Here is a 24,849-nt window from a genome sequence, read left to right on the forward strand (position 1 = left end):
GTAAAAGTGAAACCTCTGAATCCAGTACAATCTAATATACCCTGATGGACAGACCTGTTCACCAACGTAGCCCAGTGCTTATTTTTGGAATTCATGAGCACTATCAGGCTGCCGGCCCGCCCTGGCGTAAATTAGCATATCTGGGGTTGCGGGGGCTGAAGTCCCCGATGGACTGCCAGAAGGCTCGCGGCGCCTCCAACCAGGAGCTCCCGCAGAACCGGCCTCTCTGAGGAAGTCCTTTCAGAAAGCCCTAAAGGAGGGGGTGAGCCACATGGGCTCCACGGAAAGGGGTTCAGGCAGTGGGACGGGGCCAGAGGCCCCGAGGCAGGACGGGCCTGGGGGTGTGCAGCCAGCCGGGGGGGCAGCGTGGGGACAGCCCCAGGAGGGGTCAGGCCTGCGGGCTCGTGGTCCTGTGAGGACTCCTCTGGGCACCTGGACTTTGTGAATGGACAGACTCGATGGCTTCGCGTTTTGACACCATCCTGCCTGTGGGGTCATGAGACAGCCACGCAGGAGCCACGACGTAGGTGGGAGTCGCCCTGCTGGGGGCCCCTCACACCTCCCATGTGACTGGTATTTCCCGAGGGCCTGGGGATGGTGGTGCCTCTGGGGCAGCAGGGGCACGCCTGGCTCTCTGGCTGGAGCTTAGGGGCGCACGGGTCCCTCAGCCAGGTGGGGGCACTCGTTGGGCTGGGGCTAGAGGGAAAGGCGTGTGGCCGTGGTGCGGGCGTGGGAGGGCCCTGGCATGGCGTGGCAGGACCACCGGGGGGGAGGGGGCAGGGGTGGGGAGGGGCTGCTGCGCTGAGGCTGAGGGGCGCCCCGGGACAGAGGTGGGGAGCCCAGGCCCCGAGGCCCAGTGGCCAGGAGGGACGCCCCACGGTGCGAAGGGAAGGCCTGGCCTGGCAGGTGGGCTCGTCCTTGCTCTGGGCATCCCCTTCTCGGCGGGTGACCAGCTGGTTCTTCCAGGCCCAGGGGACACGCTCCCAGCTCGGAGCCGCCCGGCTCTGCTGCTTGTGCAGGGCCCCCCCACCAACGCGGGGGCCAGGGGCCAATACAACTTTATTTGGGGACACTGAAATTTGAATCCCTTGTGATTTTCATCTGCCACAAGATCATTCGTTGGCTTTTCCTCCCAGTCATTTAAAGCAACACACAAAGCATTCTCGGCTGGCAGGCCACACAAGAGCAGGCCGCGGCGGGCCCGACGTGGCCTGGGGCTGCAGCTGGCCAGAAATCCAAATTCTGGGTCCTTCCCAGGCCCCGTGGATGAGAAACTCTGGGGCGGAGCCCAGCAAGCCCTCCCGGGGACTCCCTGTGCACGAGTCGGCAATCCACGGAGTGAAATAATCTATACTCAGATGATACAAGCTGGAGAGGAAGTGACCCCGCAGGTAAGTCAACTTAGGGCTCCCTGGCAGGTGGGGCAGACACAAGCCAAGGGTTGGGACTTGGAAACCGGTTGAGGCCCGAGCAGGAGACAGCGGTGATGCCACGACTGGACCCAGGCTACGGTCATCACTCCTGTGCCTTCCTTGCCCTCACCTGCCCGGCGGCATGGGGGTGACCGCTGTGCGCAGCCACCTGCTCAGCGAGGTGCCAAGCCAGGTCCGCCCTCAGCCACGGACCACGTGTCGTGCCCAGCCAAGGGCCGCTCAACCGACTGTCACCAGCCACGTCACTTGTTAAATCAGACGAATTGGGGTAGAACCACTTTATTCTTTAAAAGCAATTGTTGTAGGAGAAAGGAAACAGAACTGCACTTGTCAGCAGTCACGCTGGCCATCGTCAGAACAGGACATGCCAAGAAAAACAAAATTCTTTTTTTCCTAAGATGCTCCTCACGGGATGAGCCGCGTCTATTCCACGACAACGTGAGCAGCACGTGAGCCTGGGCTTACTCTAAACCAGGGGTCCTTAGCCTTTTTTGTCCCATGGACCCCTCTGCCAGTCAGGTGAAAACCAGGGACCCCTTACTAAGCCCACACTAGACTGTTATTTAATAAATACATCACACCCACACCAACACGGCCCCACAAGAATGCTTTTTTGAATTTAAACTCTAGCTCACAGGCTCCTGGTTAAGAACCCCTGCTCTAAACACTTTTCTTCGCTGCAGCAGATGATCGAAGAACTGGACTGTATTTTTCAGAGCTTAGAAAGCCTGACCACCTCTTCATGCCAGAGCTCGACGCATTAGCATTAAAAATCACCAGAAAAGGCACTTCAAGACATCTGAGACACCGATGCAGAACTGGCGTAAGCCCTGCCCAGAACTGTCACGGTTCACACAGATGACACGACATCTGTCTCCATGTGTGGGGTGTCTACACACGTACACACACACCCGTAAGTCTCTGGGGAAGGAAAAAAGGTTTCCTTTAAATGGGTGCTACACAAAAATTCTATTAATTTTATTTGGGATGAAGAGAATTGGCAAATTAATGTAAAAAAGTACCTACTATACTCCTCTATGCACCAAAGAGCAGTAAAATACTGAAAACGCCCCCGGTGGTTAGCCACTAAACTCACGGAACCTGGCAGGGGAGAACACAGGCGGCTGTGCGGCAGGGGCTGGTGTTTTGGGCACTGTGTCTCTCTCTCACACACACCCCTGCTGCTTAGGCTAAAGAGTAGGAACAGCAGAGATTTCTTGCACAAGTTCTTTCCTTTCAGCACCCACCAAGTTTCAGCTACATTGTGTTATTCCACTAGTTTAAAATATAGACAGTCTTGTATAAATACATTTTTAGGAGAGCTCAAGTCTCAATGACATTTGCACAGAGTACTTAGAGGGCCTTCGCTAGGCCACGGAATCCCGGCCGTGTTCCTGTCCACTGTGCAGTCCAGGGCTGAAGGCTTTCTCTTCCTTCCCACAAACGGAGGTGAATAAACCATTAGTAACAGCATTTAAAGTTAAATTACCAGCTGTATAATGCCTGAGAGCAAACATCAAGGCCATTCTTGAAATGTTAGGAGTCGGCCTCCAGGAGTCTCTGCTTTTTAGCCGCTGGCTCCTCCATCTCCTGGAATTCTAAAGTGCATGGGTCCGCTCCGAGGCTGGGGTCCGCTCTGAGGCTGGGGTCTGCCTTGAGGGTGTCCAGGACAACGGTGAAGCCCGAGAGGAGGTACCCCCCGCCCCCGCTCATCAGCAGCTTGGGATGACTTCGATCCGGCAGAACCTGGAGAGACAGACAGACGGGCATTCAGGTCTTCCCGAGTGGATAAAGCACATGCCATCAGGAGAGATGACAAATCGGAACTTAAATGACAAGTTCTTGTGACGATTTCAACAGACCCGTTCCTACAGAGCTCATTCTTTGGCACCAGTGTTCAGAAAAGAGATAGAAAAGTGCAGCAACTAGAACAGGGTAAGTGGTTTTCTTTTGAAGAATAAAGCCCTGTTTCTTAAACTTGCAGCAAGTTTTTGTGGACAGAGGGCAGGTGACTCTTGCGTGCCCCAGGCCTGTGCTTAGCTTCCTCCCACTTGGCTCGAGGAAGCGCCAGCCAAGACTCGGCGCCAGGGTGTTTGGGGCGATTCAGTGGCCTCGCAGCCTCGGCACCGGGGTCTTTGGGGCGATTCAGTGGCCTTGCAGCCTCGGCACCGGGGTCTCTGGGGTGATTCAGTGGCCTCGCAGCCTCGGCGCCGGGGTCTTTGGGGCGATTCAGTGGCCTCGCAGCCTTGGCTCCCTGCCCCCTGCCCCAGACGCTGACAAGGCCTCTTCTCTCCGGCTACCAGTGGAGCAAGGCCCCGGGAAGGGAAGGGCGGCCGAGGCTTTAGGAGGCCCCGACCACGGGGGTAACCTGCGATGCCCGGCAGCCTGTTGGGGCCCTGGCGGCCAGGGAGGAGCTCGCTCTTGCTCTCCCCTGGAGAGCGTCCTCATGGCATGTACCCGGCGGGAGCCGAGGCTGCTCCAGGGTCCCTGAGCTGCCAGGCCTGGGGCCATCCCTGGCCAACACAGGCCCTGATGGGCAGTGTTTGCTCGGGGCTCCCCCGAGGCTGGCCGAGGCCCCGGGCAGCTTGGCAGGCTCATCTGCGCCTCTCCTTTCTCATGGTCACGCTGCGTCGGGTCTGAAGGCTCTCCCTGCCTAATGCTACTCCTTCTCCCCTTATCCTTCCAAGGCATTTCCCTGGCAAATCTCTTACACCTTTTTTTTTTCTTTAGGGGATACCAGGGATTGAACCCAGGACATGTAGCAGACATGTAACCATGGAGCTACACCTGCTCCCCAATCTCCCACACTTTTAATTCCATCTTGGCATATGCCTCCCAGAGAGCCTTAACTAACCCAAGACCACCGATAAATCCTGAAAACTTGCTGTGAAGACTGCCCCCTTTCTCGCCTGCCTGCCTGGAGATTTTGCTATTATCAATGATCTTCTTGCACGGTGACATCAAAGCCGTGGGGAACTACGAACCAGAGGCGTCTGTGTTTTAAATACCTCTGGGCTGCAGTTTCAGAGCAACACACCTGACAGGAAAGGTCAAGGCGCTTTCTCTGAGCTCCAGGCATGGGACCTTCTCATCTCTTTAGGCAGAAACAGGGATGTCTCTATTTAACAAGTCCTGGCACCACCGCAGGAGCCAGGGCCTCAGGAGAGCTGCTCCTGGGCCGGGTCGGAAGAGCACATACCTGGTAATTTCTGAGCCAGGTTTCAGACAGCCTGAGGTTGATGACCCCTCCCCTCTCCCGCAGTTTCGTGTAGCACTCCAACAGAGGCTGCAAGCAAAAACAAGGTTCTGCTAAGAACTACTTCCAGGGCCGCGGCTGGAAACCAAGGCTGGCCCGCTCTGTGTCGGCGTTACCTCTTTATACTGACAGTAGACCACGAACGGCCGTGAAGGGGCCACAAAGCCCAGCAGAGCCAGCAGCAGTGGGGTCGGGTGGAAACGGCTGGCCACAATTAAACTGCAAGGAAAATGCCAGACGTCATTTCTCCACTCCCTCGAAGTGGAACATAAAGTTTTAAAATACATTTAAAATGACGATGTGGCAGCAGACTTGGCCCAGTGGTTAGGGCGTCCGTCTACCACATGGGAGGTCCGCAGTTCAAACCCCGGGCCTCCTTGACCCGTGTGGAGCTGGCCCATGTGCAGTGCTGATGCGCACAAGGAGTGCCGTGCCACACAGGGGTGTCCCCCGCGTAGGGGAGCCCCATGCACAAGGAGTGCGCCCCGTAAGGAGAGCCGCCCAGTGTGAAAGAAAGTGCAGTCTGCCCAGGAATGGCGCCGCCCACACAGACAGCTGACATAACAAGATGACACAACAAAAAGAAACACAGATTCCCGTTCCGCTGACAACAGAAGCGGACAAAGACGACGCAGCAAATAGACACAGAGAACAGACAACTGGGGTAGGGGGAGGAGAGGAGAGAAATAAATAAAAAAATAAAAAAATAAAATAAAATGACAATGTGCTCACGGAGAGCTGATGCAGTAAGATGATGCAAAAAAAGAGAGATGCAGTTTCCCGGTGCCACTGGATAATGCAAGCAGATGCAGAAGAAACACACAGCAAATGGACAGAGAGAACAGACAACAGGGAGAAGGGGAAGAGAAATAAAAAATAAATCTTTAAAAAAAAAAAGACAATGTGCTTATCTGCATGACTCAAGCAAAGGAGATTTAAATAAATAGAACAATCTAGAAATTCAAACCAGAAAAAATGCATGAGCTATTATTTTCTAGGAAACACAGGCTGGATTATAAGTTCTCACAGTGCTTTGCAGCTCTAACTACCATTGAATGACACTCTTGATTTTTCAAAAAATCCTTTGTGCTATAAATGGGTTTTGCAGACATGTGACTCCGTCTCTGGGTTATGAGGTCTTCATCAGCCACTGCCCATCCATGGCACTCGAATGCCCCACCGCCCACAGCCAGCGGACTCCACATCCCAGCTCGGGCACGTCTTTGGAGAAATTTTAAATTCACCTAAAATCTTAAGCCAGCACAATCAACTTCCGAACTCCCTCAGACTCAGCCTTTTTTTAAAAAACAAAACAAAACAAAACAAAACAAAACCAACCCAGAGAGATCTTGGTCTCTGCTCCCGCTGGAAGGCGAGCAGACGAGCCTGGGAAGGCACCGTCCCCGGAGCCCACAGCGGCAAGAAGCCGCCTGCACGTCTTGTCAACCTACCCGTCTGCGTTCCTTTCGCTCAGCAGAGCGGCGGCCTCTAAGTGTCGTCTTCTCTGCTCTTCTTGTTTCCTCTGCTTTTCCTCAATCTTTAAGAAAAATAAGAAAGCAACAGGTGGAGGCCAGTCAGTCAAGTTCATGGAAACGTTCATCTCTCTAAACACTTGAACAACGTTATCCATCTGGACGAAAGCGGCAGGTGGAGGCAGTTTCACAAGGAAGCGAATGACACATAAGACCGCATGTTACAACAGCGGGACGAAGCACATCGACGCTCCGGTAGCCCTAAGCTCCGCTCCAAGGACGAGCCCCACACATGCACACACGCACACACTCGCGCTTTCTCCGACTGTTCGGCTGCCATCTTTGGACCTGAAGCGCCAACGCCAAACCAGCTCCCGCCGCTGGGGTCAGTGCTGACCGAGGCCCCAGGAGCTTCTGCGACAATACCCGGAGGGGACCCTGAGTGCTCACGTGATCTTTTTTGCTTCCTGGCTCTCGGTGTCCTGGGCGCTCGGCCCCTTCGGGAACCACCTCCCCGGGTGCCTGTCCTCCTGGGTGGCAGCTCCCCGGGCCTCCCGCCGTGCCATCCTCATCCCCCTGTCCACCGGGCTGGTCTTCCCTGAGGGCGCCGTTTCTCTCTCCAACCGAGGCACTGTCGTCCTTTGGCCCCGAAGATAATGTCTCCGAAGAGAACGTTCCATTGAGCAGACTGTCCACTTTGTTGAGGGGGAATTCGTAAAGACCCCCGAGGAAAGAGTCAGGAAACCCAAAGCATGCTGTGGCTGCCCGAACAGGTCCGCCTCCAGGGTAGAGCTGGATTATGGAGCCAAAACCTTCACAGGTACAGGAAAAACACCTGCGTGAGCAGCAACGCAGAGCGAGGCAAACCCCAGAGGGGCCCGCCCGGCAGTGCAACTCCGGAGCCCCCCACTCTGCTCAGGGGCGCCAGGGGGACCCAGCTCCTACCAGAGTCTGTTCCGAGTCTGTGAATATCCCCAAAGGAGGTGACATAACCCTCAAACAGGGCAACCTCCACATGGCAGGAAAACCCCCAATCATGCGAATTTGGGTGTCACATGAGTGGCCATCAGTCTCAAACAGGGCAGTTAAAACATCTTTTCTTTGGTGGGGTCAGAGCAGCCCAGACCACCTCACTCAGGCAGAATCTCTCCCCCTTCTACTCTTCCTGCCCAGTCTCCACAATTCAGGCCAATAAAACGTGGAAATCCCCATCCTGGAAGTCTCAGCCAGCCCCAGGCTATAGAATCATCCCCACCGGAACTGCAGCTGGGAAGGACACGTGCCACCAGGGGTACCAGCACACCCGGGGGTAGCTCTGGATGGCGCAGGAAGGTCTCAGGGACAGCCATGAGGCCCACCCAGGGCGCAGACCCACCCAGGGCACAGGTCCACTGTGGTGTAGGCCCACCCAGGGCACAGGTCCACCCAGGGTGCAGGTCCACTGGGGTGTAGGCCCACCCAGGGCACAGGTCCACTGGGGTGTAGGCCCACCCAGGGCGCAGGTCCACTAAGGTGTAGGCCCACCCAGGGTGCAGGTCCACTGGGGTGTAGGCCCACCCAGGGCGCAGGCCCACCCAGGGCACAGGTCCACTAAGGCGTAGGCCCACCCAGGGCGCAGGTCCACCCAGGGCACAGGTCCACTAAGGTGTAGGCCCACCCAGGGCGCAGGCCCACTAGTATGTAGGCCAACCCAGGGCGCAGGTCCACCCAGGGCATTTCACTAGCCTCACAGTAACTTGACCTGTTCTTCCTGAGTTTGAGTTTTCTGGGCCCTTCGATACATGGGTTTACCAGACTTGAAAATGACAAACCTCACCTCCCATTCGTTCCATCACTGCACCAAGCACCAAGCCCGCACACGTTTCCATCACTATCATCTTATTGCCAGCACGGATATTTCCCAACGTCAGCATCTGGGCTAGTGTATCGTATCTCATGTGACTAAGGAAAGAAGAATGATTTGTTTCTTTTTTAGCTAAACACGCCAACTATCTTAATCATCATTTTTCAAGGTTTATTTTATGTTGCTAAGATCATAGATTGCTTTGAGGTGACCATAAAAGGACTTACAGTTTGTGAGGTAGGAGGATACTTTATGCTGGTGAGCAAGTTTTTCATTTTACTCAAAATCATGACTTTCTTAAAGATATATATTCCCCCAATTATGTTTGAAAGGAAACAAAGCGTACTTAATTTTTCCAGGTTCTCTTGCATAGTACATAATTGAAAGAATGCGGGTGGATGGCTTCACAACTGTAACGACCGCTTCGTATCTGGGGGAAGAAAGAAACAAAACAAGATTAAAAAAAGCTGGTTAAAGAGCTGGCAACCCCTAAAGAACAAGGAGTATCTACAACTGCAAGCAAGATAGTTCCTTCCGCCTGCCCCACGGGATCTAAGCCCCATCTCAAAGGAAGCGCAGGGGGCACCGCCATCCCCAAGTCCTCAAGGTTGAGGAATGAACAAACCTGAGAGGAAATGCAATCACCAACCAAAGCAGACTCATTACTGTCGCTGAAACCCAAGAACTCGTAACACTGATATAAAGATAGTGGTTACCAGAGGTTCTGAGGGGAGGGGGGGAATAAAAGGTGGAATATAGGGAATTTTCAGGGCATTGGAATTGTTCTGCATGATGTTGCAATGACAGATGCAGGCCATTATACGTTTTGCCAAATCCTATAAAACTATACAGCAAAAAGCGTGAACCTATACAGTAAAAAGGGTAAGCCATAATGTGAACAACAGACCATGGTTAGCAGCAACGCCTCAACACGTGTTCGTCAATTGTAACAACTGTATCTCACTGTATTGTACTATGTAAAATGCTACTAATAGGAGAAAATGTGAGAGGTGGAGGCGTGGAGTATATGGCAATCTCCTATACTTCAGACATAACTTTTATTGCAATCTATAACTTCTCTTTAAATAAAGTTTATTATATGGGAAAAAAAAGTCGGCAACCATTTTCATCCTTTCCAAACAAAAACAACTTACTTCTTTTTCTTCTTTTTAATATATTTATCTTGAGCAAATTCCGTCTTGTCCCGGAACGTTGTACTATTTTCAATTAACTGCTGAACTATTTCCTATAAGAAAAGGAACAAGCAGCTTTTCTGAAACTTTACTTTCACACAACAAATAAGTTTGAAGATTTTAACTCCAGGATACACAAGGGGTCTGATTCTCATTCTTTTTTCCACAGAAGTCCATATAGATGAACTTGGTATTTTTATTCTGTGTTAATCTGTATTAACACAAGTACTTTATGACTCCATTTAAACCAAGATAAAAGAACAGAGATATACTATGTAAAGGGAAAGAGAAGGGAACTGTCATTCCTGAGGATACTGGCTGAAAACATTACCAAAAAGGAACAAAGTTAAGCTCTGACCTGCACAAAGCTACTAAATTCCAATGACAACAGTAATGTCATTCACTTATATCCAGCACATAGGAGCAAAATCTTTCCTATACTAGACTGCATGTACTTTTCAACCTATTTCTAACAGAAGCATGACCTTACTTTTATATTTTACCTTAGGCAAAGTCTGCTTTAAAAATCAATCAATTTCTTAAACACTAAAAAACAAAAACATCTTTTGAAAATTACCTCTCCTTTAATGCCCTTGTCCTTCAAAGCTTTTATGTCATCTTGAGTAAGTTTCTGAGATTTCCCATCATCAATTATATTTCGATTGTCAGTACCCGCTTCTTTTGTCTCTAAGGAAGGAGATTGCTCTATGACATTTATGATCTGGAATGATTTTATCGCCGTTCTTTTCTAAGTTCATTCCCACATGCTGTGTGGCTTCCAGCTACACTGCCCACCCCGGGCCACTAGCCTATTTTGCCACCAATGCCCCAAACCTCCGTACTCATCTTCCTGCTCCCACCCCCCCTTCAGAATGTTTGCAGTGGCTTCCCACGGCTACCAGAATACATTCCAAAGGCCCTTCAAGGTCGCACCAGAGCCGGCCCTGCCTACACTTCTCGCTGCATCTCTTGACCCCGAAGCTTCAGCCACATTGCCCTTTCTGTCCCTTGCCAAGCACAGAGCTACAGCAGGACGTGGGCACTTGAGGCTCTTCTGGCGTACGTCTGAGTGGCAAGCGCCTTCCTCATTCCGGGCCAAACTCCTTGTCTTAGCAAAGACCTGTGTCATCCAATCAGGCGCCAGGATACCTCCCTGCTTTTTATAAATCTATCTCATGAATTGCCATACTCCCAATGTCCAATCATGCCTGGCACATATTTGGTGTATAATAAAAATATGGGCGTTAAGTTAAAAGTATTTAATCAACTAACATGGACCAGGCCTTTACAGTTTGTAGACTTATCTTGAGACATCCCGGCTGACACTTCTGACGAGCCGGTTCAAGAGCACCGACTTCCGACCCCTAAAGTCCCACACCTGAAGCGGGCACTTCCTTCCTCTTCTTGGGCTGAAGACTTCCTCCACTGGTCACTTCAAAGGTGGTTCCATAGCTATGGCCAATGACGTTATCCAGGTAGAACCACTGTTTTTCAAAAGTTACTTTTCTGGGGAAGGAAAAAGCAATCAATTAACTGAATCTCATTTACAATCAGTATAGAAAAGTCATGCTCATTCTAGTTGTTTATTCCCCAAAATGGAGCTTCACGAAGATCAGCAGCATGATCTCTGAATGCAAACTGACAGATGGACAAGAAAGAACCGGGTTGGAGCAGAAATGTAAAATTAATAAACGCGCCACAAAACACTGAATTTTGGGAGCTGCAGCGAAGACAGAAGGAAGCTCCTCTTCTGAGGGGTTGGCCTGACCTGGTATCTTCACACACAGCCCCCAGGACTGCCGGCCACGGACACACAGGGCGGCACTCCTGCTCAAGAAAACCTCAGAACAGAGCAACCACTGAGGCGAATAGGATTTGACAAACTCTCTGGCCCCACTGGCCATTGTAGGTGAAAGTGTTCTAAAGAGAGCAAATGATACTTACAAGCACATTCCTAACAATCCACACACCGTCACTCTAATACTGACAACGCTATACCGACGGCCGACAACTTTGGGTTGTTTCACGACCCATGTTTTTGTCTTACTGAAATTTAAGGGGGCAACCGCACAAAATCAAAACCTTTCCTTTCAAGAGAAGAAAATTAACATCTGCTGAGTGTCAGCCAGTGTGTGCCAGATGTTTTATACGTTTTCATTTAATTCTAACAGGAATCCAGGGGCTTCCCAGATGAGTGATCTGAGGTGCAGAGAGAAACGTCTTGTCCAAAATTCAGTTACTAGGTGCTGGAGCTGGACTCAAATCCAGGCTGCCTGACTCCTACGCTCGGTTCTTTCTACTGTACCACCCAGCCCTGGGGAGACTGCTGTGTTTTGGGGCACAGCTCGGGTCCCACAGATCTCTGAATTCTGGAAGACGTGTGCCGGTCAATTCTATTCGTGCCCCACTCCATGCTTTTTTACGTTCTTGTGCCCTGGAGCTTGACATTAGCAAGGCATGGATGGACCTCCCAGGCTCCCTTCCCAGAGGCTGCTTCCCACTGCCAGCACCTGCTAAGTCCTGTATTGCTCCCCTAAACCCTGCCACACCCCTGTATGTGTATGTCTCACACAGTCACTAATGCTTCCTCATTTGTACCACCTGAGTGCAATTTTGTTTCCTGCCAAGATCTTACGTGATCTAAAGAGGGACAATCTTTTTTTTTTTGCTAATGCTTTTGTCACATGAACACATTACAGAAAAGACACTTAAATATTTGCTGACATAAAACCCTTCAGAAAGGAGAAATGAGTTTATATGGCTACGAGCTTCTAAAAAAGAGTCTGGAGGCTGGCAGAAGGATTGTCCTCATGCACAACTGAGCAGAGTCAGAGAGACAGATAAAGCAGATACAACCCCCAGATATTGGTTCCTTTGAGGGCTAAAGAGACCCACGGGAGTTATGGTCATGGCCGATGGGGTTAACTACCAGGGCAGATGGCCCCTCTTTGGAAATGGTGTTTATGTGTGATGAATCTGGACTCAGATGGGATCTCCCTTCATAAGACTTTCATGCCAATGTGCTGGAGGTGCAGTTAATGTTGGGGTTTAAGATATATTTAGGGGATTTGAATCTCTGGACTGACAATGTGATAGCCAGATCCTGAGCCTCAACAGACTCCAGCACCTACAATCTGATTTATTGGACTTACCACACTCAGCTAAGATGGAGTTGAAGAAGGACAACCACCACACCATGGAGCCTAGAGTGATTACAACTGAAAATGGGAGGATTGCATCCAGCATCCAGGTGGAATCTGACCCTCCTCTTGACATAGAGGTGCAATGGACACAACCAATCCAATGTCCACATAGAAGAGGTGGCATTGGAATGGGAAAAGTGGACATAGTGGACGAAGGGTATGGGGAAAGGCAGGAAGAGATGAGAGGTGGAGGCATCTTTGGGACATGGAGCTGCCCTGGATGGTACTTCAGAGGCAATCACCGGACATTGTAAATCCTCACAGGGCCCACTGGATGGAATGGAGGAGAGTATGGGCTATGATGTGAACCAATGTATATGAGGTGCAGAGGTGCCCAAAGATGTACTTACAAAATCCAATGGATGTGTCATGATGATGGGAACGAGTGTTGTTGGGGGGGGGAGAGGGGGGGTGGGGGGATGGGGTTGAATGGGACCTCACATATATATTTTTAATGTAACATTATTACAAAGTCAATAAAAAATAAAAAAATTAAAAAAAAAAAAAAAAAAAAAAAAAAAAAAACCCTTCAGAGAGGTCCCCATTCAGCTCAGACCAGGTGGGCAGCCCTACCTTCATCCTCCAGGTGCTTAGTCCTAAGGAAACGTCGGCTCTGAGGTGGGCTGGTTTGGGGTGACACTCAAACTCTGAAAGGCGGTCACTATCCCAGCCAGAAAAGGGGGGCCCAGGCTGAGGGGTGTGGGGCCAAGTCTTCCCTGGCAGGCGCAGGAGCTGCAGAGTCCCTACTCTGAGAGCCAGGTGCCCAACTGGAGGAGCGGCCAAGGGAAGGGCTGTGCTGCGCTCTCAGGGTCGTTGTCTAAGTGAAGCAGAAACCACTGTAGGGCTTCTGCCAACAGAAGGGGCCCATGGAAAGTTCTCCCTAATAAATGTCTACAGAGTGCTTTTTAGAAAGAGAGATGTTGCTGCCCACCGCCTTGGTAACAAGAAAGTTCTCGTCTACAAGAGCACACTGTTAAGAAGTACAAACAGCCACATTTCAAAATTAAGCAACTTAGAAAGGCAGTATGAGGAAGAAAAAAAACAAAAGTGTTATCTGGCTGGTTATTATAGTCATATAACTATAGGATCATTCTTTGAACTACACACTAAAATCTAAGGACTTTTGGTACTAATTTTAAATTAGTATTAAGATCCCCTCCCCCAAATTATGTACTTGGAAACAAGCACACATTTCTAGTTAAAAATTCTGAAAACAACAATACTGGCTTTAAGGACATCAAAGTACAGTAGTGGTATGGGATAATTATAATGGTTCTCTAATTTTAACCATTAAAATGAATATTTTATTCATGGAGAATTAAGAAATGCTTAAAAGCTCTGCAGATATTATACTTCTAGAGAAAATTAAATACAGGTGCCATCCCCACCCCCCAATCTATATTTTTTCCTGAGTTTATGCCACAAAAAAACAGCTTGGTGCTTTGGGACTGTGATGATTATTTTCTAGTGATACTTCCTTCATTTTAAATACCAATTAGCAGATTGAGTCACATAGAAGCAAGACCATTCACCTGAAGTGAGTATTGAATACTTACCAGAAATTGCAAATCTTACTCTAGTCCAGCTTTCTGGCCTGCATTCAACTTACATTTTCACCATTAATAAGCTGATGGGATTTAACAACTTCCCCATCCCCACGAGAAAGTTATTAAACTTTCTACATCCCTGCTACTAAAGCAGAGTTAGAACCAATCAGTAGGCTCACAAATCAGACTTAATTTCCAGTTCTGAGACCTTAAGCAAATTCCTCAATTTTTCCGGACTTGTTATTTCGTTTAGACAGGTATTCCCATTCACGTGTAGACAAGAGGCCAGAAAGCCAAAGGCAAGGTTGGGGAAAGTTCATTTTTACGGGATTAAAGTCCTGGCAGAAGGAGTTGGGAAGAAGGAGAGTTTATGGAAAAAATGTTGTGGTAGGTGGGAGATTATGAGGGCAGAGGGTCCTGGGATAAAAGGGGGACGATTCTAAGACCTAGGGAATGAACCTCAGGGCAAGTGGGAAGGGTGGGAGGAGAGGGGATTCTGGGGAGGGGACTTTGGGAAGACTGGGAGGGATGCCGAAGGCAGAGGGCCAAATTCGAGAGTCGGGATTGGAGTGAGCGATCCCGAGGGCCGAGATCGGGATCCTGGGGGAGAACGCCCCTGTGGGAGAGCACGAGAAGGGATGAGACGAGGGATGAGGACTCAGAAGGGAAGCTAGTGGGAGGGAGCTGTGTGAAGGTGGGGACGGAGGCCCTGAGGCCTGTTACCGACTTACTTCCTCCGCTGGATCTGCACCGCTTTAAACACATCTTCCCGTTTCAGCACCACGAAATCGCCGTCGCGGATTCGGTGGTCCCCGGGCTGCGGGCCCGGTTGCTCCCCGGAGCCCTCCATGACCGCTCCGTCGGGCTCCCTGCTCTGGGGCGCTTCCCCGGGCCTCCTCCTGCCGCCGCGGCCAGCCTCACCGGCCACGAGCAGCAGAACCGGCAGCTCGCGGAGCAGCACCGGCCCACGTGCTGCCCGCTGCTTCCGCTTTCCGGTCCGAACCCTCGGGCCGCTTCCGGGGACCGCTGGGCGTCCGTCCGCCCGAGCTCCTTGATTGGCTGTACTCCGTCCCGCCCCTCCCGTTCCTGGGTCGGAAGTTGCGTCATAGAAGCGCCAAAAAAGAACTTGGAGAAAGACGCGGCTCTGGCTGGAAGCGCGCAGTGATACGATCACGTTCCCGCGAGGTGCGCGGCCGTGCGGGCAGCTGGGGGGCCGGTCCCGCTTCGCCAGCCGCCGCGGGCCGAGGGGGCGCCGGGAGAGCGCGGCCGGGAGGGGGCAGGACCCGGAGTCTCCCCTAGGCCCGCCGCGCTTGTCTCCCGAAGGAAGGAGGAACCGGACCGGCGAATTCCGCGCTTCCCCAGAGCCGGCTCGGCAGTGGGCTGGAAGAGCTTTGGCCCCTGCTCCTTACGAGGGAGAAGTTAGCCTGAGGAGACGTAAATAAAGTAGGGCGTGTCACGAAGCAGAGCAGGCCCCTTCCCCTGTTCTCTATTCCCTAGTCCTCCCTCTTGCATTTGTGTTGGGATTTTTCTTCGTTATTTTCACCATTATCTTGTTTGAGGAGATGGCACATAGCATAGATCTCTGCTGTCCCCAAAGAACTTTGATCTTGGTTAGTTCACGTAATTTCTTTGGACTTAGGTTTCTTTTTTCTTCGCCCCTCCCCCCCGTTTTTGTGGGGATTTGAAAAAGAGGGGAAAGGGATGTGTCCTCAGTACTGTGTAATTTTTAGTTTTGCGACTTGATTTAATTTATGCTGACACAATTTTGGGACACTAAGTCACTTCATAAATGATTGCAAACCACCTGTGATGTTGACGTCAGTGAATGCCCAAAGGGGCAGTTTGTGGGGAACGGGTTGTGATGTTTTGTGGTGACAATTTGGACTTCTCTTAATGTATAACGAGGTATCGGTGTTTACCAAAGTCCTGTCCTAAAATCGTGAAGTTTTTTAGTTAAGATGTTTATTAGTGAATCCCTTGACAGAAGGATTTGGGTAACTATCTTTTAATGAATTGCACTGTGGTGTGGGGAAATATTCTTACTTGTTATCCTTAGAGTATGAATTATGTTAAAACCCATTTAAAAAGGTCACTCATTTCGATTTATAGCTACTCAGTCTGGAACTGTCTTTGTTGGTTTGAATTTTACAAAAGGAATATCTGGCTATGTACAAAATAGAAAAGAGCCAAATAGATCATTAGCAAAAACAGATTTTATGCTACAGTGATATATTATTGATATGCTTAAAAAAAAAGATTGCATTTCGACAGCTTTATCCAAAAACTAGTTTTTTCCTAGAAATGATCTTGTTTCTGGTATATTCTTAAAGCCAAACTTGTTGTAAATCATCTGGAAAAGTAACTTCTTTCCCACTTTGGCCCTTACAGAGGAGAAAAGAGAAGGATAGATTAAAACTTTGTATTTTGTGCCACTCCTGTACTTCCCCAGAAAGATCTACCTTGGATGCCTGTGTAAGAATATCAATGTATATCTAATAGAAATGATATGGCACTACAGGATGGGTTGTATATAAGGAGCTATGATGAGGTATCCCTGCAAGCTCACAGGTGGTGATTATGCTTAGGCAGTACTGCCCTATAGTATCTTAAAACACTACAAACAAGTTAAGTTAGAGTTAGTCTCAAAGTACAATACATTGACTTGATTTCCCTTTATATTATGTCATTACCTTTTTAGGAGTACTATTTCCTGTACAGTTTTGGTGAAGACTTTTCTGTCTCTTTTATAAGCTATGAATGGAGAGTACAGAGGTAGAGGATTTGGTCGAGGAAGATTTCAAAGCTGGAAAAGAGGAAGAGGTGGTAGAAGCTTCTCAGGAAAATGGAGAGAAAGAGAACACAGACCTGACTTGAATAAAACCACAGGAAAACCTACTTCTGGTAAGTGAAGTCAATGATTTGTCCATTTTTTTCTTGTTGAAGAGAGCTATTCATGCCTATCATATAAGGCAGTTTAACTCAGATTTCAGTCTGTCTTTTATTTGATGTTACTCTTTAGCTTGTATTTGGATGTTAATATCTAAAATTCTTACTGGAATTGCCAACTTAGATGTTTATTAATGTCACAGCAAATTCTCAATGTTGAAGGGAAAAAGCAAATTGAAAAAGAAAATATTTTGTTTCTACTAACCTAATATTTGATTGTTTTCCAGAACAAACCCCACAGTTTTCTCAACTACAATCGACATTGGATCAGTTCACACCATATAAAGGCTGGAAATTTTATTTCTCCGAAGGTAAAGTTAAAGGTGTAAAATGTACCGTAAATTATATTTTCTTAATTTGTTGTTGGATGCTACATCTCATATTATTAATTAGGCTTACTGATATATACCCTTTTCCAATCTTAATTTGCCTAACAATTAGGTCATATTTATATATCGAGATCATTATGTATTTTTCCCTGCCCGGCTGTTTTTGCTGTCTGTGTCCATTTGCTATGTGATCTTCTGTATCTATTTCTCTTGTCTTCTCGTTTTTGTTTTTGTTTTTCCTCCTCCAGGATTCACTGGGATTCAATCCTGGGGACCTCTGATGTTGAAAGAGGTTCCCTGTCACTTGTGCCACCTCAGTTCCTGGTTTCTCTTGTGCCTCACCTTGATTCTTCCCTTCGCCTCTCTTTTTTTTGTTGTTACACCATCATCTTGCTGCATGACTCACTTGTGCAGACATTGGCTCGCGGTGTGGGCACTCGTGCAGGAGAGCATTATATTTTGATTTTGTTTCAGCCAGGAAAATAAAAACAATGCTAGGTGTTTCAAAAAGGGAATTTAGTGTAGGTAGTTGGGTATACAGATGGAAACTGAAACAGCAAAAGGGAACACTGAGGTAACCCAGATAGCAGTAACTATAGGAAGCAATAAGAAGTTTTGAGTTTACCAGAACCTAGGAATTCAGAGAAGGGGCCACAGCATAGCTCTTGCTTCATCTCTGAGGGGCACACTACAAAGCTGTGCTCAGACCCCTGAAGGCAGGGAAGCTGGCTGTTGCTGGTACCTTGTGGGGATATGGCATGGCTGGTGCTTGGAGCTGGAGGCTAGACCTGTAGCTATATTCTAGCTGGAGAAATGCTGAATAGAATCAGGAACAATAAATTCCTTTCTTCCTTCCTGCCACCTTCCAGTCTCTCTAACGTGCCTTTCATTGCCAGAACATAAAGGGAGTCTGGGAAAAACGATGTTCTGGTCTCAAGCAGAGCATCACAGAGCAGAAAATAGCAGGGTGGTGGGTTTGGAGGTGAGAGACAGAGCACAGCTCTTGTCCTCAAGAATGTCAGCTAGCACCGTACATCTGTCTAGACAGGGAGTTATCTTCTTTTCCGTGCTCTTTCAGTGTCTGTAGGTTTGTTCTGTTTCTTAAGAGGTGTGAGGTTTTTTACATCTGTATCTTTTTCCCACTAGACTGCAGTCCTCCAGGACGAAGACCCTGGCCTATACCAGATACTCAGTATTTTGTGAATGAGTAAAGTGTTTCACAAATGTTTTCTGTATTGAGAACCTGTTTCTTTCTGTTAAGATGACAGATGTTTCACAGTGACCTTGCTTTTGTGTGCTTTCGGGTGCATTTGGCACCCACACTGCTAACGACCTCCTAGTCTGAGCTCAGCTCAGTCACAATTGGTGATCTTTGGACTGGTCCTAACGGTGGATTTCAGTGGGGCCTGGGGTTCAGGTAGCGCTGTTTCCACCAAACCTATTCCCTGCACTGTTTCTCTGTAGGGGACCAATTCTAGGATGGTATAGAACTTTAGGGTGTAAAAAATTAACTTTACAGTTTTGGGTCCAGAGTCCAGGATTGGTTTGTTTCTCCCCTGATTTCAGGAAGGGGTTTGACAACTGGCAATTGAGACTTGTAGAATTTGCTTTACAAGGACTGATTATCTTCAGCTCTGACTCGTGTATGGTTTTGGCTTTATTATAATTTTTTGGATTAAACTTTATTATATAAGCTATTAGAACTGATATGTCCTATTGGGTGTCAAAGGTTCAATACAAAGATTCCCAGCTATCAGTGCTTTTAGAGAGATACACACTAACTTTCTGCATTTCAGAATATCCAGACCTAAAATTGTCTTTGCATCTAAATTCTACGTCCTATCCCAGTTTTATCTAAATGTAATAAGAATAAAAGCAAATTGGAAAAAAAATCCTCTATACCATTTATAGAGGACTTTTTCTGTCTCATGAAAACTATGCTTGTACATGTGTGATTGTTAGTGCTAATGCCATATTTGTTGGATTAGTTTACAGTGATTGCTCTCCTTTTATTGAGAAGATTCAAGCATTTGAAAAATTTTTCACAAGGCGTATTGATTTATATGATAAGGTAAGATTCCCATACAGCAGAGCTGTTAGTCCGCCTTTATGCATTGCCTTGTTAAACAGTGTATTTGAGGTGCTAGTTATGCTGAACACAGACCCTGGCGCTTTGGTTCAGCTCCCAGCTCTGCTGCTTACCTGCTGTGTAGACTTTGGTGAATTACTACACTTTTCTGTGCCTCAGTTTCTTCTTTTATCAATTGGGGTTAATAGTGTTAATACTTAACCTCATATGTTCTTTATTATTATTATAATCATTGAAATAACAAAAATGCTTTAATGGTTGAAGAGATGAATGCACAACCATGTGATTATACTAGATATCATTGATTGTACCTTTGGATGAATTATATGCTTTATTAATATCAATGAAATTGATTTGTTTTAAAAAAAAAAAGGTTAAAAAAGTACTTACCTCACAGGGAAGAGATGTAAGTAAACTAATACATCTAAACTATTACAGCTGTGCTTGACACAAAGCTTATACTTTTATAGTACTTTTTATCACCATGTAAATATATGCTTTCTCAAAGTATGTAATTGAACCCTCAGTCATGATAATTGACTTCAAAAAATAATCATCATTTTCACACAATATTTAGGATGAAATAGAAAGAAAGGGAAGTATTTTGGTGGATTTTAAAGAACTTACAGAAGATGGTGAAATTGCTAACTTGATACCAAATATAGCAATTGAATTAAGGGATTCGCCTGAGAAAACCTTGGCTTGCATGGGTCTGGCAATACATCAGGTAAATATTTACTTCATGCACACTTTTGTTAAAATGTTAAAGGAAGATTTCATGGTGGCTGTACCTTCTGAAAAGGTAGCTTTTGGGAAGCAGATTTGGCTCAACTGATAGAGCATTCACCCACCATATGGGAGGTCCAGGGTTCAAACCCAGGGCTTCCTGACCTATGTGGTGAGCTGGCCCATGTGCAGTGCTGATGTGCACAAGGAGTGCCACCGTGCAGGGGGTCCCCTGTGTAGGGGAGCCCCACGCGCAAGGACTGTGCCCCGTAAGAAGAGCTGTCCCACGTGAAAAAAGCGCAGCCTGCCCAAGAGTGGCACTGCACACACAGAGAGCTGATGCAGCAAGAAGACGCAACAAAAATAGACAGACTCCTGGTGCCACTGACAAGAATGCAAGCGGACACAGAAGAATGTACAGTGAATGGACCCAGAGCAGACAGCTGGCGGAGGAGGGGAGGGGAGAGAGAAATAAAAAAATAAATCTTTAAAAATAAAAAGTAGCTTTTAACAACAGACATTGGCTAGACCTCAGAGGTTGCAGTCCTGTCCTAAAAGATACTGTTCATTCTTTTTATAGCAGTTCACTTAAAGATAACATTTACTTCAAACTTATTTGAATTAGTTTAATTTCATTAAATAATATACAAAAATTAAACCTTGCCTATCACTTGCTTAGATACATGGTGTATCAGTAATGAACTTGGAGGAAAAAGACCAAGCCTTAGATATAGTTTCACTTTATCTCCCTGAGTGTCCCCATATATGAAATGAAAATAATTATCGTGCCTGCTTCACTTTTTCTCAGGGCCAGTTGATAGAACATATATAAACGTATTTTTTAGGCTGGCAAACAGATGGATGCTTCAGGGTAAAACGTAGTGAATCTCAAAAGAGGCACAGGTAAAGTATTGGTTGCATTCAGAGGCTAAAGATAAGACCCTCAGTTGTTGGGGAGGAACAGGAAAGCTCAAAAGAACAGTTTGCAGAGGTGTTGGGATTTGCGATGGGTCTTGAAAGAATAGCAATGATTTGGACACGGCAGGGGAGGCAAGGGCATGTCGGCACAAGGGACAGGTCACCACTGAAGTGTTCGCTGGGAGAAGTCCAGCCGGGGAACCTTGGCTCTTCAGACTAATTTTGCTTATTCCCCAAATCCAACACACCACATTCTTTCATTTTAATTCTAAATTGTCTCTGAAATTTTCCTCCTTTTCTATCCTTACTGCTTCTGCCTGAGGCCAGGCTTTATTATCTTTCCTAAACGGCTGCCATGCTCTGTAAAACAATATGTGTGCTTGCAAACTGTGGGGTCTCTTCTACCACATGAAATCAAAATCCTTTTTCCACAGCATTAAAACCCTTCCGTGATCTGGTTCAGCCTCATCTCCCCACTGCTCTCTAATCCAGTTCAACTGAGCTCCCTCCAGTTTCTCTAAATCCCTTTTAGGGGCCCTGACATGCAGCATGGAATGTCGCTTCTCCTCGATATGTGCATTCTGGGGGCTGAGCTCAGTTGTCTCACGAAACCTTTTTTCATGGGCCCTTTTCAAACTTCCCATGGTATTTTCTGTCAGTCTTTATGGTCCTTAAAACAATTATAATTGTACATGTACATCTCGTTTTCTCTCTCAGCATGTCAGCATACTGCTTTATAAAGTAGGTGTTAAATACTTAATATTAAATGTCAAAAGGGTGGGTGTTTGGTATTTCAAAGGTCATCTTTATTTTCTCTATCTTGCTTAGTCTGTAAAGATGGAGAATTAAAATATTTTTTCTCCAGAAACTAGGAGGTACTGACTTGGGGCCACCATAAGGACTTTTTTTAAAATATTTATTTTATTTATTTCTCCCCACCACTTCATTGTTTTGCTCGCTGTCTATTCTCTGTGTCCATTTGTTGTGCATTCTCTGTGTCTGCTCATCTTCTCTTAGGAGGTACCAGGAACTGAACCTGGGACCTTCCATGTGGGGGAGAGGTGCTCAAACACTTGAGCCACTTCTGCTGCCTGATTCATTGTATCTCTCATTGTGTTTCTATTTGTGTCTCCTTTTTGCATCATCTTGTTGTGTCAGTACACTGTGCCAGCCCATTGCACCAGCTTGCTGTCTTATTCTTCTGTAGGAGGTACTGGGAACTTTATAATTTAAAACTGAAAGTAAAGACCTCCCACGTGGTAGGTTGATACCCAAATGCTTGAGCCACATCTGCTTCCCAGGACTTTCAGTGTTAGGTTTTGTTGGGACAAAAGGTAGCTAGAGTTTTCTAGTCCAGGATGCCAAAATCCTAGATGAAATATGACCCATTGTAAAATAAGTACTGATCGCTAGATATCTGATTTTTAAGGGCCAAAAGGGCTCACTTTATAGCCTGTCTGTCTCAACTGTTTTTTTTCCTTAAAATTCATGTCCTCTATAAAAGAGCTGTGCTTAAAGAATATGTTTTATTTTCTAACTTTTGAGTAAATATTTGTCCTGAACAGGTATTAACTAAGGACCTGGAAAGGCATGCAGCTGAATTACAAGCCCAAGAAGGATTGTGTAGTGATGGGGAAACGATGGTGAGAGTGCCGCACATTCACACCAGGTGAGGGATGAGCTGCTCTTTCAAGCATTATTTCAAACAGGGCATTGAAGATAGCTTAAGAAGGAAAGCCCCATTTTATAAAGCCAAGGAAATCAGAAAGGTGTGCATGTCCAGGCTATCATCAATCGTTATTCCCACTGAATAATGATCAATAATGAACCCGCTGAAAATTCTGCAAGGAGATCATGACAGGAATAGAGCTTTTCTGTCCAAATAAATTGATTTCTTAACCTGTATGTTTATGTTTTGGATGTATAATTACCAAGTCCCTGCTGTCCAGGTAATATGCTAAGAAATTTGATTGGATTTTATTAAAATTATTAGGTTTCTGTTAGACACAAGGAAACAAATGAAATTATAGAAAGAAGAAATCCAGAAGTTGTTGAATCTGCACTTTCCTCTTGGCATTATTTTTCCTTTTCCCCTAGAAGAGACTCTATGGGACAAGAAAAAAAAGGGAAAGTTTTGCACTTTTTATTTTTAAAAATGGTTTTATTCATGTGTGATTTTTTTATACATAGGTGTGATAGTTGCTCCTAAAAGGAATTTATGATAATACAGACTACCGCAACTTTCTATTCATTGTAAATACATGATGCATAAATATGTTCCTGTTTTTACTTTTGTTTTTAGGGTATACAACTATGAGCCCTTGACACAGCTCAAGAATGTCCGAGCAAATTACTATGGAAAATACATTGCTCTGAGAGGGACAGTGGTTCGGGTCAGTAATACAAAGCCCCTTTGTACCAAGATGGCTTTTCTTTGTGCTGCATGTGGAGAAGTTCAGAGTTTTTCTCTTCCAGATGGAAAATATAATCTTCCCACAAAGGTAATGTCATGTTCTTTAGTTACTTCTTTATCTTAATAAAGAAGACAGATCAATTTACAGAAATTTTCTCATGTTTCTGAACACAGCTTGCTTATTCTTCACTTTCAGTTTTAAATTATAAAGTACTTCAGGGTACATGAAGTGCAGCTGTAAAGCATTCACCTACCCACCACGCAGAATTGACATTTTACTATCTATACTCCAGTATTTGTAAAAGATAGGAAGCATTATGGATACTCCTTGTCTGCATTCCCAGAGATGACAGATATCCAGTTCCATTACTTTACCCCATCTGTGTTTCTATATTTTGACTTCATGGGTACTCACAGCAAGCATTCTTTCTTTTATTTTTTCCACTATTTTTTCTTTACCGAAATTTTTTTTTAACTTTAGATTTTAAAACTATAGAAGAGTACATAGAATAATGTTTCTAACATCTGTGTGCCCACCATTCTGAATTGGCAAGTATTAATATTTTATGATTTTAGTTGAAAATTTTTAGCAAAAAATGTAAAGTAGTATAGTTAAAGTTGAAGTCTCTCTGTTGCCTCCCCAGTTTTATTCTTCTCCTTACATCCCCAGAGGCAAGTAGTCTACATTTTTATACTCGACTATTATGTAGAGTTGATTTTGTTGTGTGTGTTGACATAAATGGTGTATGGAATATAACATTGTGTACCTCTTTCCATGTGATTATTTTGGGGTTCTCCTTGTGTTGATGAATATCTAGTTCTTCCATCTTCACTGTTGGGTAGTATTTCACTAAATAAATGAAGAATCACACTGTTTGTTTACCCGCTTGATGGCAGACATTTGTGTTATTTCTAATTTTTCACAGCTTCAGAGGTGCAGCAGAGAACATTCTTGTACGTTTCCTTAGCAGAAGAATTTCTCAGTTACAGGGTATGCTTGTTCTAGTAGGTGCTGCCAGTCATTCTCCAGGGTAGTGGTCCCCATGTCCAGCCCTACCAGTAGTGTTAAGCAGTTACCGTTTGCCCATACCTTCATCAACACTTGATGCTGGACCTTTTAGTGTTTGCCGATCTGATGGGTGTAAAATGGTATTTTTGTTTTTAATGATAATTTTTATGATTTCTGTTAAGATTGAGCATCTTTTCATATCTTTACTGGCTCTTCAGTTTCCTTTCCTGACTTTTCTATTTATATCATCTGTTCATTTTTCTATTAGTTTTTGGCAGGGGTTCCTTATACGTTCTAGATACTAATCATAGTTGGTTATATACATTACAGATCTCTTTTTCCAGTCTTTGCCTTGTCTCTTTACTTTATGGTATTTTTTGTTGTTCAGTTTTATATCTTGACCTGGTCAAATTCATCAGTCTTTTCCCATATATGACTTTTACATTTTGTGTCCTGATTAAGAAGTCCTTCC

At 46.3% G+C, this 24,849-nt stretch overlaps 2 protein-coding genes across 22 annotated transcripts in view; one reads left to right on the forward strand and one right to left on the reverse strand.

The window, feature by feature from the left end:
* Positions 1-1,696: 1,696 nt before the first annotated feature.
* Positions 1,697-14,941, reverse strand: TRMT6 (tRNA methyltransferase 6 non-catalytic subunit). The gene is made up of 11 exons (XM_004451509.3): positions 14,679-14,941; positions 10,576-10,703; positions 9,775-9,884; positions 9,159-9,250; positions 8,351-8,434; positions 7,978-8,102; positions 6,612-6,973; positions 6,141-6,226; positions 4,806-4,908; positions 4,633-4,719; positions 1,697-3,179 (listed from the first exon to the last, which is right to left on the reverse strand). Exons 1-11 carry the CDS (start codon positions 14,795-14,797, stop codon positions 2,970-2,972), a joined length of 1,506 nt encoding a protein of 501 aa, XP_004451566.1. The 5' UTR covers positions 14,798-14,941; the 3' UTR covers positions 1,697-2,969.
* An 87-nt stretch (positions 14,942-15,028) lies between these two features.
* MCM8 (minichromosome maintenance 8 homologous recombination repair factor) overlaps positions 15,029-24,849 on the forward strand; it is a 39,877-nt gene continuing 30,056 nt past the window's right edge. For 5 of the 21 annotated variants that reach the window (XM_004451502.4, XM_023586851.3, XM_004451507.5 and 2 more), the window contains exons 1-7: positions 15,076-15,390; positions 16,699-16,848; positions 17,121-17,204; positions 19,211-19,293; positions 19,889-20,038; positions 22,521-22,624; positions 23,258-23,456. In XM_004451502.4, the coding sequence (XP_004451559.2) occupies positions 16,701-16,848; positions 17,121-17,204; positions 19,211-19,293; positions 19,889-20,038; positions 22,521-22,624; positions 23,258-23,456 (768 nt within the window). In that variant the 5' untranslated portion in view covers positions 15,076-15,390; positions 16,699-16,700. Of the gene's footprint in view, positions 15,558-16,645; positions 16,849-17,120; positions 17,205-19,210; positions 19,294-19,888; positions 20,039-22,520; positions 22,625-23,257; positions 23,457-24,849 lie in introns of all 21 variants that reach the window. The other 16 variants (XM_023586853.3, XM_058287537.2, XM_071211533.1 and 13 more) reach the window with 14 other exon arrangements.

The sequence above is a fragment of the Dasypus novemcinctus genome, chromosome 24 (genome assembly GCF_030445035.2).
Source record: "Dasypus novemcinctus isolate mDasNov1 chromosome 24, mDasNov1.1.hap2, whole genome shotgun sequence".
In the NCBI taxonomy this organism is placed as follows: Eukaryota; Metazoa; Chordata; class Mammalia; order Cingulata; family Dasypodidae; genus Dasypus; species Dasypus novemcinctus.

Coding starts and splice junctions, on each gene's coding strand:
- TRMT6 (XM_004451509.3), bottom strand. CDS start 14,797: ATGGAGGGCTCCGGGGAGCAACCGGGCCCGCAGCCCGGGGACCACCGA. Junction 10,704..14,678: donor GTGCAGATCCAGCGGAGGAA/GTAAGTCGGTAA, acceptor TTCCTTCCCCAG/AAAAGTAACTTTTGAAAAAC. Junction 4,720..4,805: donor TCTACTGTCAGTATAAAGAG/GTAACGCCGACA, acceptor TTTTGCTTGCAG/CCTCTGTTGGAGTGCTACAC.